This window comes from Radiomyces spectabilis (genome assembly GCF_025331425.1).
Source record: "Radiomyces spectabilis strain NRRL 2753 chromosome Unknown BYT42scaffold_10, whole genome shotgun sequence".
NCBI lineage: Eukaryota > Fungi > Mucoromycota > Mucoromycetes > Mucorales > Radiomycetaceae > Radiomyces > Radiomyces spectabilis.
Window position 1 is genome coordinate 607,367 of NW_026251935.1, and position 16,283 is coordinate 623,649.

The window sequence follows — 16,283 nt, forward strand, 5'->3', positions numbered from 1 at the left end:
ATCGCGAAGAGTGATATGTTACTGCTTGAGCTCGTCGTTGCTGCGAGACTGAATATCCACGGATTACCAGGCTATGAAAGCGAAGGAGAGGTCACTGGAAACATACAGAACTTGTTTCTGATTATCTTGGAAGATATGCAGCCTGGACCTCTTTTGGCATGTCCTCCCAAGTCGACTGATATATAACGGTAAGTCAGTTAATTTGGGCACAGGACAATCAAAATAATTTGTCTTGGTAATGAGAACGAGTCCTTGAGGTCTGTAATATTCTGGAGTAAGTGTTGAAAAGAGCCTGGTGGAAATAGAACCGGAACGATGAAGCTGTTATTCCGCATGGCTTTTCGATTGGCTATATAAGAGGCTGTCCATACGCTTGCGAAGAAGGGTACTTCTGCTTTATGACGATGTCGAAGTATTTGCTTAAGGCGAGGCCACATTTCTGTAATACAGCCATTTCACGCGGTTTGAATGTAGTAATCACGGACAGTAATCGGCAGGATTGATGAGCCTGGAGCAAACTGGAGGTAAAGTTATCAAGTTAACAATAGTTTTCGAGCGTTTGACACTATTTTCATGTATGTACTTTTTCGAAATAAAAAATAACTGGTTTGGTACAGCTTTCTAAAAGGGATAATCCATTTCTGCAATGTATCATAAAGCGTTTCTGTACCATCTTTATCGGCCTTCTTTATTACCCAGTTCTTTCGCTGTCTTGCCAGGCCTATGATTCTTAATGCAAGCAGGCCTAAGATAGATTACTTGGGCTTAAGAGTTTGATCTCAAGTGCATGCATTAAAGCCATGAGGATGCACGAATAAAGTTACAGCAATGACATGTTTAATATTTCATTAATGATCTGGTCATGATCAAAGCTTGACTCACTTGGTCACATAGTGAATCATGACATAAAAATGATTCATTGTATTGCATGCCATCAGACATAGTAGGACGTCCGATCTTTTTTATACCGCATCTCTTGTTCACTTTATACCTCTACCATACTGTGGCTAGAACTTTACGGCACAATGAGCACCGCGGGAGACTCCTCTCCAAGACACCAGGTCACGCCGATCTCAGCCAGAGATGATTCCTACTCACCGCAATCCTAAAACCAAAGTTTGCCTCTTACCGGGTAAGGCACTCTTCAATCCACCGCAAGGATTTCTTATTGACGGCTCCTAAAAAATAGCCCTTCCTCGAAGGTTGCCCGAGGAGTATACTACTTTACCTTACTGAAAAGAGACAGCCGTAACCTGGCGCTTCTACATACGTTGCCTTGGACAGATTCAACCGATATGTTCAGTTTCGCCTATTAGCACCGAATTGTTTTGGCATGAGTGGTTTCTGTTTGTTGCTTCTTCGTGCAGAGTGGCCAGAGAATTGTAAGTTATCGTTAACAAATCGAATATTCTTATTTTTGTTTAATGTATTTAAAAACAGAAAACCAGGCCGGCATTCAACTTTCTCATGATGAGCTGAAAGGAATGCCACCCAGTGTCTCCTCCTTGGAAGCTTCAAGATTATATAGATTCCATTACTCATATTCAATAACTAAGTAAATAAAAGAGAATCTGCGAAAGGTATGATGTAAGCTTAGTTTGGCAAGTCAAGACGCCCATTACATTTATATTAATGATGCTGATATAGTACGCAGGTCAATCTTGGCAGAACCTTATTTGCGGCGCCCGATTTACATGCGCCACAGTCCAAGTCGATGATTTCAATACACACGTATCTGCTATTGAGCAGTATACTAAGGCCATTGTCGATCTGTACTCTTCCCAAATGTTCACGGGGATGAACAATCATTCCTATCCTCAAGAAGATGCATTGAACGCCAGAAAGAAGACATGGCGCCGAAGTGGGCCAGCAGAAACGCTCAGATTACGAGGACCATGGGGTGGGTTCCCTGCAAGATGGATACACGCCCGAAGAACTTCTTTTCGTATCCATGTCCTATTTTTGCGAAGAAGATGACGATGGCCTTGAGATCGAATAACGATGCGAACCCTTTTGACACCCGCTGTAGCATATGGTGCACCAAGAACATTAAAGAGCAGCGCATGTTGGTAGTCCAAGAACCCGCAGCCGCTGGTAGCAGTAACAGCGTCAAGCCCAAGAACGACTGGCGTCAGACATGCACAGAAACCCGCCGACTGCGCATTACTGCTTGTCAATCACGATATAATGGATCATGGTATTTTCAAGGTCACAACATTACCCAACTGTTTGAAAGATACCGTAATGTTGCACCAATGCCTAATAAGCCATCATTCAATACTACCACTGGAGGATTACTGCAACGAGATTGCAGCACTTGCCCGCATGCTCGTTTTGGACCAGGAGCAGCAAAGCACGATGGCACAGTTAATCTTCATCTTTAAGTGGAATGACATTTTTTTTATTTTTTAATTTTGGCATTTTACTAAATAAAGTTTGGCGAAGAGCCTCTGGACAATTTGACAGTTGCATTGCGCTTTGGCGCCGTGGATTTACGACATTGGCTTGTCGGACCCTGTGTATCTGGAGGTGTCAACAACTGATCACTGCGCTGAGCATGAACAAGATCACAGCCGACGGCGTAATTATCAAGGTCGTGAATATTAGCGCATCATTGCCCTATGGACAATGCTGTTTCTTGGGAGGCGTGGCTAACATGTAAGTAATGGTCCTTCATTCAAACACGAACAGTAACTATGACTATTTTACGCTCTTGCATGATCCAAAAGCTGCCTGCCACACCTCCCGTCAAAAATAGTATCAAGGAAATGGCTCTATGGAGCACATTTTATGACTCCATGCTTTCATGCCTCCTTGCCGATCCTTCCCGGAAAGTGCACCTCCAAGGGGTCGACACAATTCCAGTTGAAGGTGGACAAAATTTTGTATTAGATGTATTAAAACAACATGGAATTTATTGAAGTGGCATACAGAATGTAAAAGATAACGCGACCAGATGCAATCATCGTGGAGAAACAGCAGAGACTCTTTGTGCGATCCCCTGGATATGGTGAGACGAAAGCTGAAGGAAGAAGCTCCCATGATATTTCTGTGAAATTCTTCCGCCTCACAGTGTCCAACAAGGACACTGTTGATGTGCACCAATTGGATTCGGCTTTCGATTTCCAGATTCACGGTATGTTGCCCACTGTGCAAGGTTTGCTTATTACTCATTCTTTTTTTCCTTTCCTTTTTTACCAGGCTTCATTATCACGTTCTACCTATCCCAACTTCTCCCGTCTGGAGTAAATGTCATGTTCGAGATTGCGCGCACCGGTTATTCCGTGATCGCTAGAGGGATTGCCCATATTTTTTAATCTTCGTAACGAACGTCCACTTGTTACTAGCAATTAATGATGCGTTATGCCGTTTTTGTCCAGCAATATCGTCCTATCCCAAGCAACTGGCAAGATTTTGTGGATGACTATGAAGACACCTCGCGTACGCCCATCGCTGCGTATGGGCCAGTTGATTGAAGTAGTGAATAATATCTATAGTTGTTCGTCCTTGTTGCTAAAGATTATTTCTCGTATCAAAGAACCTTATTGTTTTACGCGTATTAGGAAATTCGTTTACCCCGTTTCATTTCATTGTCTTTTCATCTTGTTTACGTCTGAGTGCAGAAACATTCATCTCGCAGCCAAACACACCCCTTTTGCTCCAGTCACAGCAGCATAATTTGAGAGTTAACCAATCAAAATAGGAGAATGGCAGCTATAAATTCCTTTTTTTTGGGGGGCGGGGGGCGGTTCCGACCCTTCTTTCCTTTCCTTCCTTCAATATTTCGTTGTGCCGAAGGTAAGATGTTGAGTAGTACAGTATTGGTTAGGACGACGGGCTATAGTAGAGCACTGCCTCTAGTAGTCAGCGATGGTCAGGCCCTCGGTCTGGCAGGAGATGAACGGGCACTGTTACCGGTATCTGCCACTATCATGGGCACGTATTTGGGTTCTGCTGAAACAGAGAAGCACTGCCTCTAGTAGTCGGCGATGGTCAGGCCCTCGGTCTGGCAGGAGATGAACGGGCACTGTTACTGGTATCTGCCACTTACACGGGCACGTATTCGGGTTTCTCTGCCTTAGTCGTCCGATTGGCAAGGACAGTTTTATATTAATGTCAGTTCTCTCTCTTTTTTTAAAAAAAATATATATATATCCCATGGTCCGCCTGCGATACCGGTGTTGGTGCAATCCATCCATACTCATGCTTTCTGAGGCCATTCCAATGATGCTGTGGAAAAACTAGTATTAATGTGACAATGATGCACTTAGCTGCAATGAATAAAACAGAGCTGTATTTTCTAGCGCAAAATAGCCAAGGTTGCTTACATTCTACAAATACCATATTCCTTTCATGGGTTGCTCCTTTCATGGCTTGGGAAAAAAAAGATTCACATGAGATTCAGTTTCATTAATTCCATTCATTTCTATTGGATCCGGGTTCATTATTGACATCATGTCGACAACGTCCACTCCTCTGTTTACAACGAATGGGCCAAATTTGGCTACCGTCGTTTCTCTTTTTTTTTTATTTTTATCTGGGTACTCAGTTCCATGGATGTTACCAAAAAAAGGCACAACCAGCAAAATCAATCTTACAGCGAGCTCCGATCTCGATGAAAAAAGACGCGGAAAGTGGGGAACCCACCATTAGTTTGGGCAAGGGAAACGATGGCGCGTTAAAAGTAAAGCGTCAAGATTTAAAGAAGCCTTGGAAATGAATTGTCCAAATCCTTTGGCAAATAAAGTTGGCTCAGATAAGACGAAAAAAAAGGTTGGGGGAACCATCGGTGGCGCCACTTGTGGACACTCTGCATAAATGACGTGAGAATAATATTTCCAGCGTATGGCACTTCCCTCATTTTTGCCAGCAGTTTTAATTCGCTCTTCCTATGAACCAGTGCCTGTCAACATAAAAGATATGATGGGTGATTTTCTGTGTATGTTGCCATATAAAAGCCTACTGTAGTATAAATAGCAAATCCAGAATATTTTCAATCGTGTCGGCTGGCGTCCGCAGCAAGACAGGAATTGCCGACTCCTTTTTTTGGATGTCCGCCCATCATTGCAAAGTTTATTTTAGACATGGACCCGGTTACTCCATTTCCAAGGCTTCTTTAAATCTTGACACTTTACTTTTAACGCGCCATCGTTTCCCTTGCCCAAACTAATGGTGGGTTCCCCACTTTCCGCGTCTTTTTTCATCGAGATCGGAGCTCGCTGTAAGATTGATTTTGCTGGTTGTGCCTTTTTTTGGTAACATCCATGGAACTGAGTACCCAGATAAAAATAAAAAAAAAAGAGAAACGACGGTAGCCAAATTTGGCCCATTCGTTGTAAACAGAGGAGTGGACGTTGTCGACATGATGTCAATAATGAACCCGGATCCAATAGAAATGAATGGAATTAATGAAACTGAATCTCATGTGAATCTTTTTTTTCCCAAGCCATGAAAGGAGCAACCCATGAAAGGAATATGGTATTTGTAGAATGTAAGCAACCTTGGCTATTTTGCGCTAGAAAATACAGCTCTGTTTTATTCATTGCAGCTGACTGCATTGTGTCATATCAATACTACTTGATCTTCCCAAAATCGACCAGGGACTCATGACAAGTAATTGTTCTGGCACAACCAAACATTCTGTCTTGATAACGAAAACGAGCCCTTAGGGGTTGTAATATTTGATAAGCGTTGAAAAAAGTTTGGTGAGAGTATGTAGACTCGGATCGATGACGCTCTTACAGCTTTTCGATTGGCTATTACAAGGGGCAGTCCATTCGCATGCGATTGCGAAGAAGGATTTTTGGCTTTATGACGATGAGGCGAGGCAACATTTCTGTAATGCAGCCATTTCACGCGGTTTGAATGTAGTAATCACGGACAGTCGTAGGCAGTATTGATGAGCCCGGAGCAAACTGGAGGTAAAGTTATCAAGTTAACAATAGTTTTCGAGCGTTTGACACTATCTTCATGTATGTACTTTCCGAAATAAAAAATAACTGGTTTGGTACAGCTTTCTAAAAGGGATAATCCATTTCTGCAATGTATCATAAAGCGTTTCTGTACCATCTTTATCGGCCTTCTTTATTACCCAGTTCTTTCGCTGACTTGCCAGGCCTATGATTCTTAATGCAGGCAGGCCTAAGATAGATTACTTGGGCTTAAGAGTTTGATCTCAAGTGCATGCATTAAAGCCATGAGGATGCACGAATAAAGTTACAGCAATGACATGTTTAATATTTCATTAATGATCTGGTCATGATCCAGCTTGACTCACTTGGTCACATAGTGAATCATGACAGAAAAATAATTCATTGTATTGCATGACTGACATGCCATCAGGCATAGTAGGACGTCCGATTTCTTTTTTATACCGCATCTCTTGTTCTCTTTATACCTCAATCATACAGTGCCTCGATCTTTACAGCACAATGAGCACTGTTGAAGGCTCCGCTTCAGGACGCCAGTTCCCACCGATACTAGCCAGAGATCAGGTTTCGCCTCTTACCGGGTAAAACGCCTCTATAATCCATCGCAAGAATTTCTTATCGATGATCCCAAAAAACTAGTCTTCTTTGAAGGTTGCCTGAGGATAGCACGGTAGTGTACCTTACTGATAAGAGGCGCACATAATCTGGCGCTCCTACATACTTTGCATTGGACGGATCCCAACCTTGATTTTCAATTTCGCCTATTAACACCTGTTTTGGCATGAGTGGTTTCTGTTTGTTGCGTCTTCCTGCAGAGCGGCAAGAGAGCTGGTAACTAGTCATTAACAATTGAAATACAGTATTCTTGTTTTGCTTATATATTAAAAACAGGAAACAAGCCAGCATATAACCGTCATATGACGAACTGTGAGAAACGCCACCCAATTTTCCTCCATGGAAACCTTCAAAAGTATATAGATTCCATTACTCGCATTCACCATAAGTAAGTAAAAAGAGAGTGCGAGAAAAGGTATGCTGTAACTTAGTTTGGTTTCATCCTTAGTTTACACGCTTTCAACTGCGGCTTTTTTTATCAGGAAAACGTGCCTTACTATATCCCCAGACAGATGCCGCGGCCGACAGTCGTTGCTCGGTTACCCTTCCGAGTCAACAATCGTTAGTTGCAAATTTCCCATGATCTGTCTTCCCAACGTATACTAATGTACCTTTCGATAGGCCCCCGCCAGTAGGTGTACAAACACTCCCGAAAGTCCCGCCACGGAAGGAGGAGAAAAGCTTGCGAGAATCAGTGCAAGCGAGAGGGTCCGGCGATAGTGGCATTCAGTTACGCAGATTAAATTCTGTAATGTGAGACATGCGCCCTCCGATCAAGGTACGGAATAATGTACAAGATCTAATCCTAGAATGTGTTGTTCAATAGTGATTTTGAACAGTCCTTGTCGTAGCCATTAGTAATTTGGATTAGCGAATACCGAACCAGCAAGGTTTGTGGTCGGTACGACTCTCAGACGGTAGCAGTACAAGCTGAACAGTTACTGGTATGCAACCACAAGCCAGTCTAGCAAACCACCAGTATTGTATAGTCATACCAACGCACTGTAAATAAATAAATCAATCTTGACAGAATTTCATTTCCCCGATTCATTGGCATCACAATGCAAATTGATGATTTCAATACACTCGTAAGTACGTCCACGGAAGTAAAAAGTGATTTGACATTGACCAGTTTCTTTATTATTCTCACGGCGTACGGCTCGTCCTGTGACTCTTTGTCGTCCATCCAAGCTCCTTACTTCAGTCGCTTTTTTCTGACGCCGGGTAAGCTGTCTTTGAAAAGAAGATGCAGTGCAATACCATTTCTGATGACTTGCGCTTGAAAATTAAGAGCGCGCTTTCTTTTTCGTCTCTATTCATTCTTACACTTTGATGCCACCAAAACGCACACAACCCGAAAATAACAGATCAAGCAAACGACAGGCCGCAGCCATTGCATTCGATGCACAGTGGTGCATTGATCGAGGAACCTCCATCAGCTTCAAGACCTATATTGAGCAATTTGAACCTCTTGACCAACGAGCTGCAGAACAGCGATACGAGTCAATTTGCAGAAAATATCTGAGTGAAAAGGCATTGGCTGACTACAAGCTTTGGACGAAAAGCGTACCCTATGTTCGTTACTGGATGCAACGCAAAGAGGTCATTCGTTTGAACAAGCTTGCTCAGGGTTCCGACCATTTGATTGACACTGTGAACGAGCAGCGCATGGCGGCACTTCAAGAACGCGCAGCTGCTGGTGGCAATAACAACGTCAAACCCAAGGAGGGCCTGCCAACGTCTTCCTCAGAAGAACGCGCAGACGTAGGCAGCAATAGCAGTCTTCTGCCCAAAGACGACTTACCAGCAGTGGAACCAGACATGCAAGCAACCCATGCTGACTGCGCATTACTGCTTGTCAATAACGAGAATAACGGGTCATGGTTTTTTCAAGGCCACAATATCACCCAGCTATTTGAAAGATACCGTAATGTTGCACAAGGCCTAATAAGCCATCATTCAACACTGCCACCGGAGGATTACTGCAACGAGATTGCAGCACTTGCCCACATTCTCGTTTTGAACCAGGACCAACAAAGCACGATGGCAATGTCAATCTTTGGGAAAGAACTCCTGGATAATTTGACACATACATTGCGGACGGACGCTGTAGATTACAACATCGGTTTGCCAGACGCTGTATATTTGGAGGTCTCAAAGCTAATCACTGCGCTGAGCATGAACGAAACCACGGCCGACGAAGTCATCCTTCAGATCATGATTATTAGCGCACCATTACCCTACGGTCAATGCCGCCTTTTGAGAGGTTTAGCCAACATGTAAATAATGATCCTTCCCTCAATAACTAAACTAACCACTTTTTGCGCGCTTGTAGGATCCAAAAGCTGCCTGACACACCTGCCGCCAAAAACTGTATCAAGGAAATGGCTTTATGGAGCACATTTTATGATCCCATGCTATCATGCCTCCTTGCCGATCCTTCCCGAAAAGTGCACTTGCAATGGGTTGACACAATTCCAGCCGAAGGTGGCCAGTCGCGGCCAGATGCAGTAATTGTGGAGAAACAGCAGAGACTCTTTGTGCGATCCCGCGGGTATGGAGAAGCCAAAGCTGAAGGAAGAAGCCCGCATGACATTTCAGTGGATTTCATCCGTCTCGCAGTGTTCAGTAAGGACACCATCGATGTACACCAATTGGATTCCGCCATTGGTTTCCAAATTCACGGTATGTTGCGTACTATACAAGCTTTGCTTGATACTCATTCTTTTTTTCCTTTCCTTTTTACCAGGCTTCATCATCACCTTCTACCTATCCCAACTTCTCCCATCTGGAGTGAACGTCATGTTCGAGATTGCGCGAATCAGCTTTCCGCGGTCGTTAGAGGGATTGCCCGCGTTTTTTAATCTTCGTAACGTCCACTTGTTACTCGCAATTAATGATGTGTTTTGGCGTCTCTGTGTCGTGTCCAGCAACCGCGCCGCGATTGCTAACCGATATCGTTCAACTCCAAGCAATTGGCAAGATTTTGTGGACAACCGTCAAGATTCCTTGCGTATGCCGTCACTACGTATTGACCAGTAGGTCGCTACCAAGTGTCAACCACTATTTTTCAATGTATACTTTATCGCAAGCTAGCAACAACTTAGTTGGTTTGTCTGGGTATGGCCGATTGAAGCATGTATCAACCCCATCGACCGAGCACACAGTTCAACAGAACAGCATCTATGAAATCACTCTTACGTTTTTTATGCACCCTATCCAAGGTGGCGCCACCCGCAGAACACGTCATTTTTTTTTTCTTATCGGAACCAAGCGTTAATTTGCATATGGATTTCGCCAATTCATTTCCATGGCTTTCCGGAATCTGTCATTTTATTTTTCACATCGTCGTTTACCTTAGCCTCAGTAATTATGAATTCCCAATTTTCTGCATCAATTTCCATCGAAGAGGAGAGATTGTTATAAAAAGTAGTATTTTCAGGTTGTGCCTTTTTGATGCATAATACCTATTGAACCGAGAACCAGATCAAAAAAGTTATAATTAAATTTGGCCGATCCATGGTAAACAGAGCGATGGACGTTGTCCCATGATGTCAATAAAAGATTTGATCGTATGGAAACAAATGGAATTAATGAAACCAAACTTTTATGTCATCGTAGAAATGCTTTCTGATGTATCCTAGCAAATTCGAGAATCGATGTTTGTGTCGGATGTCGTCCGCAGCATGACAGGAAATTGCCGAACCTTTTCTTGGAATGTTCGCCCATCAATCCAAACTTTATTTTACGTGCGTCTCGGCTAATACATTTGCGAGGCCTCCGCAAATCTGACACTTTACTTTTCCACACCGTCGTTTCCCTTGCCCGTAAAAAATGGTGGATTCCCCATTTTCCGCGTCTTTTTCATCGAGATGGGGGCTCGTTAGAAAAAATTGATTTTGCTGGGCATGCCCTTTTTGGCTATCTATGCCAACTTTGGGATCGGATCGCATAATTCAGTTAGGTCATTGTTTCTGACAATGATTCGCCTCTGTGGTCGCTTACAAAAACGAGGGAAACAATAGAAACACCGATGCCATGCAGCAAATAATAAATTTATACAGATTGAGGCAAGCGCTGAGAACGCTATCAAGATCTGGCAAGGTAAATGATTGGAAATCCCAAACATCAAGGCCCTAACTCGAGGACCCAGACCAAAGAACGACGGTAGCCAAATGTGGAAAATAAAGGGATAATCGTTGTCGACATGTCAATAAGAGATTCGGAACCAATGGAAATGTATGAAATAAAGGGGTCCAAACCCTTAATTGGAATTTTATGAACGATGAAATCAATATTGCATTCGTAGATGTAAGCAATCTCGGCTATTTTGCTCTAAATACAGTACACGTCTTTTTTATTCACAGCTAATTACATCATGTCATATTAAGATACTTGATCTTCCTAATATCGACCAAGGAATAACGGCAAGTTGATTTTGGCACAGAACGATCAAATATTCTGTCTTGATAACGAGAACGAGTCTTTGAGGTCTGTAATATACTGAGGTAAGCGATATCTGGTGGGAGTATGTAGATTCGGGTCGATGATGCTCTTATAGCTTTTCAATTGGCTATTACAAGGGGCTGTCCATTCGCTTGCAATTGTGAAGAAGGGTTTTTGGCTTTATGATGATGAGGCGAGGCAATATTTTGTAATACAGCCATTTCACGCGGTTTATGTGTAGTGATCAGGGACAGTCGTCGGCAGCATTTATGAGCCTGGAGCAACTCGAGGTAAGTTTATCACGTTAACAGTAGTTTTCGAGCGTTCGATATTATTTTCATGTATGTACTTCCAATAAAAATAACTGGTTTGGTACAGCTTTCTAAGAGAGATAACTCATTTCTCCGATGTATCATAAAGCACTTCAGCATCATCTTTATCGGCTTTCTTTATTATACAGTTGTTACGCTGCCTTGTAAGGCCTGTGATTTCTTCATCCAAGTAGGCCTAAGAAGGATTACTCATGTGAGTTAAGGAAAAAGGTACTGCAAAAAAAAAAAAAAAAATTGGCCAGGCGGGAAAAAGGTGGACACGATAAAAAGACAGGAAACTGCAGTAAAAAATAAAAAATAAAAAGACCGAGGAAAAATGGAAAATTGGAAATGCTAGGGAAATGAGATGGTGTGGAATGAGATGAGGTGACGAGAAGGAGGCGGGGCCTGACCTTTCTGTAGACAGACAAATTGGAACCGGTTGCTGTCGAAGGGTAAGTTGTCTATTTTCTTTTTTTCGCTTGTCATTTCGCTTGTCATCCATCATCCTCCGCCGTTGTCTATCTCTCATCTTTGCCATGGTTTCTTCTCTGGTTGCCTGGAAATACCATTGGTTCAAGTCCCTTTCTATGCGCTGCTCTAGCTTATTGTAGTTTTAGTCTATTTGTATTATTTGCCTCTTGTAAATTGACCATCAATTGCAAATAAAGCTTTGTTTTTATTCGTTCGCCCGTTACTTCGTCGCTAGCCTCATTGTAGGTTGCTTTTTAATTGTAAGATAATAGAAAAAAGCAAAGTTGTAATAGGGACCAGTTATTCTTTCTTTGTCTTTTCAGACTACACATATCGTACCAAGTAACACGTGGGTTAAAGTTACCGAATTTTATCTTCGTTGCTTCGTCGTTTTCAACCCTGTGTCAATCGTGTTCAGTGCAGCTGTTTGACTAAAAATACGTAGTGCGATCAAAGTTGTACCTATGCTAGCGATATACAATATCACAGGAATCTGTATATACCTTGAGGGTTCACTTATAGCATGGCCCATTCATGGGGCCATCTCTGCAGCGTATCAAAGCGCTCTGATGGTGGGGAGTTGCTCCGGCAACAGCAAATGCATTGGCACCTCAGGGCGAAACGACATACGGACCAACTTTTTCAGTTCGAGATAACTCTTCAGGCATACCGATGACCTACTTGATGAGCGTAATTCTGGATTACATGTAAAAAATATCACATCGACATATTTTATGCAAAAGGATGGGTCCATAAAGTGAAATGGAATCGACAGGGTTTGTGCTACGAATGATTTGAATCCGCCTGCACTTTAGTGATGCCACAGTAAAAAGTCCGCTCATAATGAAGGAAACTGCTGCTGGCTCTTTTACTTTCCTCAAGCAGGATGCTTCGATTCGGTACACCCATGCTTGCAAGAAATGCCGTTCTTGCCAGCCGACGATGCTTTGCGACGTCCAAAACACCTGATCTTGAAATCGACAATTTGGTCGTAGGCGCTGGCGTGGTTGGCTTGGCCATTGGCGAAAAACTGACCGCCACACGACCATCAGAAACGACCATCGTCATTGACAAGAATAAGCGCATTGGAGAGGAAACAAGGTGAGTCTTCATGTTCTTTCTATTTTGGACTTTCCAGCCGAATGCTAATGCACTCCGGTTGCTTCATTATCGCTTAGTTCCCGGAACAGTGAAGTAATTCACGCTGGTATTTATTATCCCAAAGATAGTTTGAAAACGGCGCTGTGCATTCGCGGCAAGGGCATGTTGTACCAGTTACTGTCCGAGAAGTCCATGCCATACCGCAAGGTGGGCAAGTGGGTGGTGGCTCAGTCCGAGGAACAGCATGCGTATCTGGAAACTATGCATCAAAAAGCTGCCAACTTGGGTGTCGAGACATATTTCCTTTCCAAAGATCAAGCCGCCAAAGAGGAACCCAATATTCGTGCTCAATCCGTCCTTGTATCGCCATCCACGGGAATTATCGACTCACACGCTTTTATGGACTACTTACAGCAACGAATCACCGAGAATGGAGGGGATGTCGGTCTCCATACCATGATTCGTTCCATCTGTCCTTCGGAGGGTGGTGGCTACCTTGTCGAACTCGCTACGCCTCCCCACACCGACAGTCCAACCACCGTGCTGTGTCGCCGTATCTTCAACTCAGGTGGTTTGCACGCAGATAAAGTGAGCAACTTGTTGATGCCTAATCGATACAAGTTGAATTACGCTCGCGGTCATTATTATGCCTACAGTTCTCCTTGCGACATTCGTCACCTTATCTATCCTTGTCCTGAGAAACATCTGGCAGGACTAGGCACGCATTTGACTCTGGATATGGCTGGCCGAATTAAATTTGGCCCGGATGTGCAATGGGTTGATGATCCCTATGACTACACCGTGCCAGATGATGCGGACAAAAAGCAACAGTTCGTTGAGGCTATCAGCACCTTCCTTCCCTCAATTCGTCGCGACAAACTGCAACCCGATTACGCTGGCATTCGGTAAGTTTGCAGCATGTCGCATTGATCTATTAAGGCATCTTACCCGTCACCCTGTTTAGTCCCAAACTGGCTGGCCCAGGTGAACCCTTCAGAGATTTCGTGATTAAAGAAGAACGGGACCAAGGTCACCCCAATTTCTACACACTCATCGGTATCGAGAGTCCCGGTCTCACCTCATCTCTCGCCATTGCTGAATATGTCCATCAATTAATCCGCGATTAAACTTGCAATGGGCATTATTACCATAGAAATCAATATACAAGACTCATTCACCCACCCTTCTAATAGAGCTCTGAAAGAATGACCAGCCACTTGCAGGTAAATTCTTCTCTTCTCGCCCTTGGGCATTTTGTAATCCTACACAACAACCAATCCCTACTGTAATTGCTACCAGTTTCGCCGTTGAAAAAAGAAAAAGTTCCTTATTTCCATTCACAATGCTATCCCGATGTAATATGATCATAATGTGGCACCCTATTTTGTGCAGGGCTATTTGGCATCATGCACGCTATTAATCTCCGCATTTTGTTCCTTCTTTCTCAACTCATCGAAATATGGATCTGTAAAAGAATAACCATCGATTCAGTAACAGTCCCTCGAAATAAACACTTCTGTTTTCGTGATAGATCCTTACGTTGGAGAGCGTCATTTGCCGTGATGCGTTTTTCCGGAGGATATTCAAGGAGTCGCTGATTTTTCATGAATCGTCAGCTTTTCGGAAGATGGTTTGGTTGGGGCATGAAATATACTTACTTTTAATAAGTCTATGCCGAGCGCATCAAGTTTGGGGAGTAAAGATTCAAGAGATATTCGAGCAAAGATCTCGAAATCTCGCTAATAGCCAGATCCACGATTAGATCCCATCCCCATTTCATATTACGTCGAGGCTGTAGAGTAAGCCTTCAATGAGCATCTACCTTGTACTCGGGAAGTTGCGATACTTTTGGCCATGTCTCTTCTGTTGGTGTACCTAATACTGTGCAATGTGGTTAAGGACATTAATTTTTAAATGAGGAGCATCTGAAAATCGAGCGTAAAAAGAAGTCAAAAAAAAGGATATTTGAAAATGCGTTGAAGCTGATCTGCAATAGAGCTGCCAGGGAATAACGGGCGTCCAGATGCCATTTCTGAAATAAAGCAATAAGTAAGTTGAACACACCATTTTAAATGACCAAATAGGCACTTACCAGCAAAAATACAACCGGCCGACCACAAGTCGATGGATGTCGAGTATTGTCTGGATCCCATTAATACGTCAGGGGCACGATACCATAATGTTACAACCTACATTACCTTTTTAAGTTATCAAAGCAGATTACAAAATCATATCTCGATCAAGCCATACCTCATGTGAATAACTTCGTACTGGTATACCAAACGCTCGCGCCAAACCGAAATCAGCTAATTTCAGTTCACCTTTCTAAAAACGAAAAAGAGTGAGCATTCGCGATTATCCCATGTCATTCTCTTTGATAGATACCTTATTAATCAACAGATTCTGTGGTTTTAAATCCTAGTGTCGTGAAAACACAATGAGTCCCAACTGGCAATAGATTGTGTGTGTGTGTTATCAACTAACCCTGTGTAAGACTCTGTGTGCGTGACAAAAGGCAATGCCTTTCAGTAACTGGTACATCAATTGCTAAAGGCGTGCACAATCGTATAAGCATCAAGGGTATCCTATCGTCGTCTGTTTTGTCTAATTTTTTACCTTAATGGTGACAACATCAATGTCTCCACCATAAGAATCCAGGAACTTTTTCAAATCCGAATCCAAGTACTCAAACACGAGGGTGAGTTTTTTCTCGGTATGCAATACATCGTATAATCTACAAAGGACCATTGCAATGTAAAAGACTCGTTTTGTGTTGGTGTCCTAAAATCCATTTGCATACCTAACGATGTTGATGTGTTTTAACTCTTTCAAGAGCGAAATTTCTCGGATCGCCGTACAAGGTACCTAAAGCAAACAAAGAACATTAAGCTATTTTATCGATCAATACAAGCGGCAACAGACGAAACATACTCCTTCTTCTTCATTGTCCAATCGAATACGTTTCAATGCTACAACTTCATTTGTCTCGCGATTCTGAGCTTTGTACACGATGCCGTAGGTGCCTAAACGTTACATATACAGGTTAGGGCCAAACTATCTGGTCAAAAGTTATATAGACAATGGGTCAATGTACCTTCACCCAGCTTTTCAATTTTCTAAAGACAAGTATAAGTAGTTGTCCAATAGAAGGATCTAGAGAGTTCATGTATACATACTTGATATTTGTCCATCGGTTGCAGGCAGGAAAAAAATTAGGGAATTCTAAACCAACCGGGTCAGAAAGCGTTCATCAAAGGCGTTCTACGGACAGCGGAGTTCTAAAAAGAACTTACTTTGTCCATATTGGCCTTTTCGGCCTACGGTTACACTCGATGGCCGTCTCCGTCCAAGCGTATTTTCAGCATGTGGTGACAGTTTACAGCTCATGTTTTGCTTGGCCCGCCAG

The 16,283-nt window shown here is 42.9% G+C and overlaps 5 protein-coding genes across 5 annotated transcripts; 3 read left to right on the forward strand and 2 right to left on the reverse strand.

The window, feature by feature from the left end:
• Positions 1–2,557: 2,557 nt before the first annotated feature.
• BYT42DRAFT_646874 (uncharacterized protein) lies at positions 2,558–3,765 on the forward strand (the record flags this gene model as incomplete). Its single annotated transcript, XM_051572693.1, has 5 exons — positions 2,558–2,658; positions 2,759–2,871; positions 2,957–3,136; positions 3,202–3,245; positions 3,348–3,765. The coding sequence occupies 5 exons, from the start codon at positions 2,558–2,560 to the stop codon at positions 3,474–3,476; spliced, it is 567 nt and encodes a 188-aa protein (XP_051421032.1). The 3' UTR covers positions 3,477–3,765.
• A 3,231-nt stretch (positions 3,766–6,996) lies between these two features.
• BYT42DRAFT_578505 (uncharacterized protein) lies at positions 6,997–7,368 on the reverse strand. The gene has a single exon (XM_051569289.1). The coding sequence runs from the start codon at positions 7,269–7,271 to the stop codon at positions 7,098–7,100; it is 174 nt and encodes a 57-aa protein (XP_051421033.1). The 5' UTR covers positions 7,272–7,368; the 3' UTR covers positions 6,997–7,097.
• Positions 7,369–8,588: 1,220 nt separating this feature from the next.
• BYT42DRAFT_500969 (uncharacterized protein) lies at positions 8,589–9,587 on the forward strand (the record flags this gene model as incomplete). Its single annotated transcript, XM_051564743.1, has 3 exons — positions 8,589–8,824; positions 8,881–9,230; positions 9,295–9,587. 3 exons carry the CDS (start codon positions 8,589–8,591, stop codon positions 9,585–9,587), a joined length of 879 nt encoding a protein of 292 aa, XP_051421034.1.
• Positions 9,588–12,683: 3,096 nt separating this feature from the next.
• Positions 12,684–13,786, forward strand: BYT42DRAFT_500323 (FAD dependent oxidoreductase; the record flags this gene model as incomplete). Its single annotated transcript, XM_051564697.1, has 2 exons — positions 12,684–12,877; positions 12,955–13,786. 2 exons carry the CDS (start codon positions 12,684–12,686, stop codon positions 13,784–13,786), a joined length of 1,026 nt encoding a protein of 341 aa, XP_051421035.1.
• A 214-nt stretch (positions 13,787–14,000) lies between these two features.
• BYT42DRAFT_51351 (protein serine/threonine kinase) lies at positions 14,001–16,139 on the reverse strand. Its single transcript, XM_051565182.1, has 14 exons — positions 16,054–16,139; positions 15,972–15,993; positions 15,809–15,900; positions 15,678–15,742; positions 15,494–15,611; positions 15,362–15,424; positions 15,263–15,295; positions 15,128–15,202; positions 14,970–15,066; positions 14,843–14,909; positions 14,700–14,760; positions 14,536–14,616; positions 14,417–14,471; positions 14,001–14,342 (listed from the first exon to the last, which is right to left on the reverse strand). Exons 1-14 carry the CDS (start codon positions 16,066–16,068, stop codon positions 14,272–14,274), a joined length of 915 nt encoding a protein of 304 aa, XP_051421036.1. The 5' UTR covers positions 16,069–16,139; the 3' UTR covers positions 14,001–14,271.
• Positions 16,140–16,283: the final 144 nt, after the last annotated feature.

Bases quoted from the DNA above. Each gene is read 5' to 3' on its own strand.
- BYT42DRAFT_578505 (XM_051569289.1), bottom strand. From the start codon at position 7,271: ATGCCACTATCGCCGGACCCTCTCGCTTGCACTGATTCTCGCAAGCTT.
- BYT42DRAFT_51351 (XM_051565182.1), bottom strand. The intron at 15,612-15,677 runs GTATGCAAATGG...GGTCCTTTGTAG, and splicing joins AAACACATCAACATCGTTAG to ATTATACGATGTATTGCATA. The intron at 14,472-14,535 runs GTAAGTATATTT...ATGAAAAATCAG, and splicing joins TCGGCATAGACTTATTAAAA to CGACTCCTTGAATATCCTCC.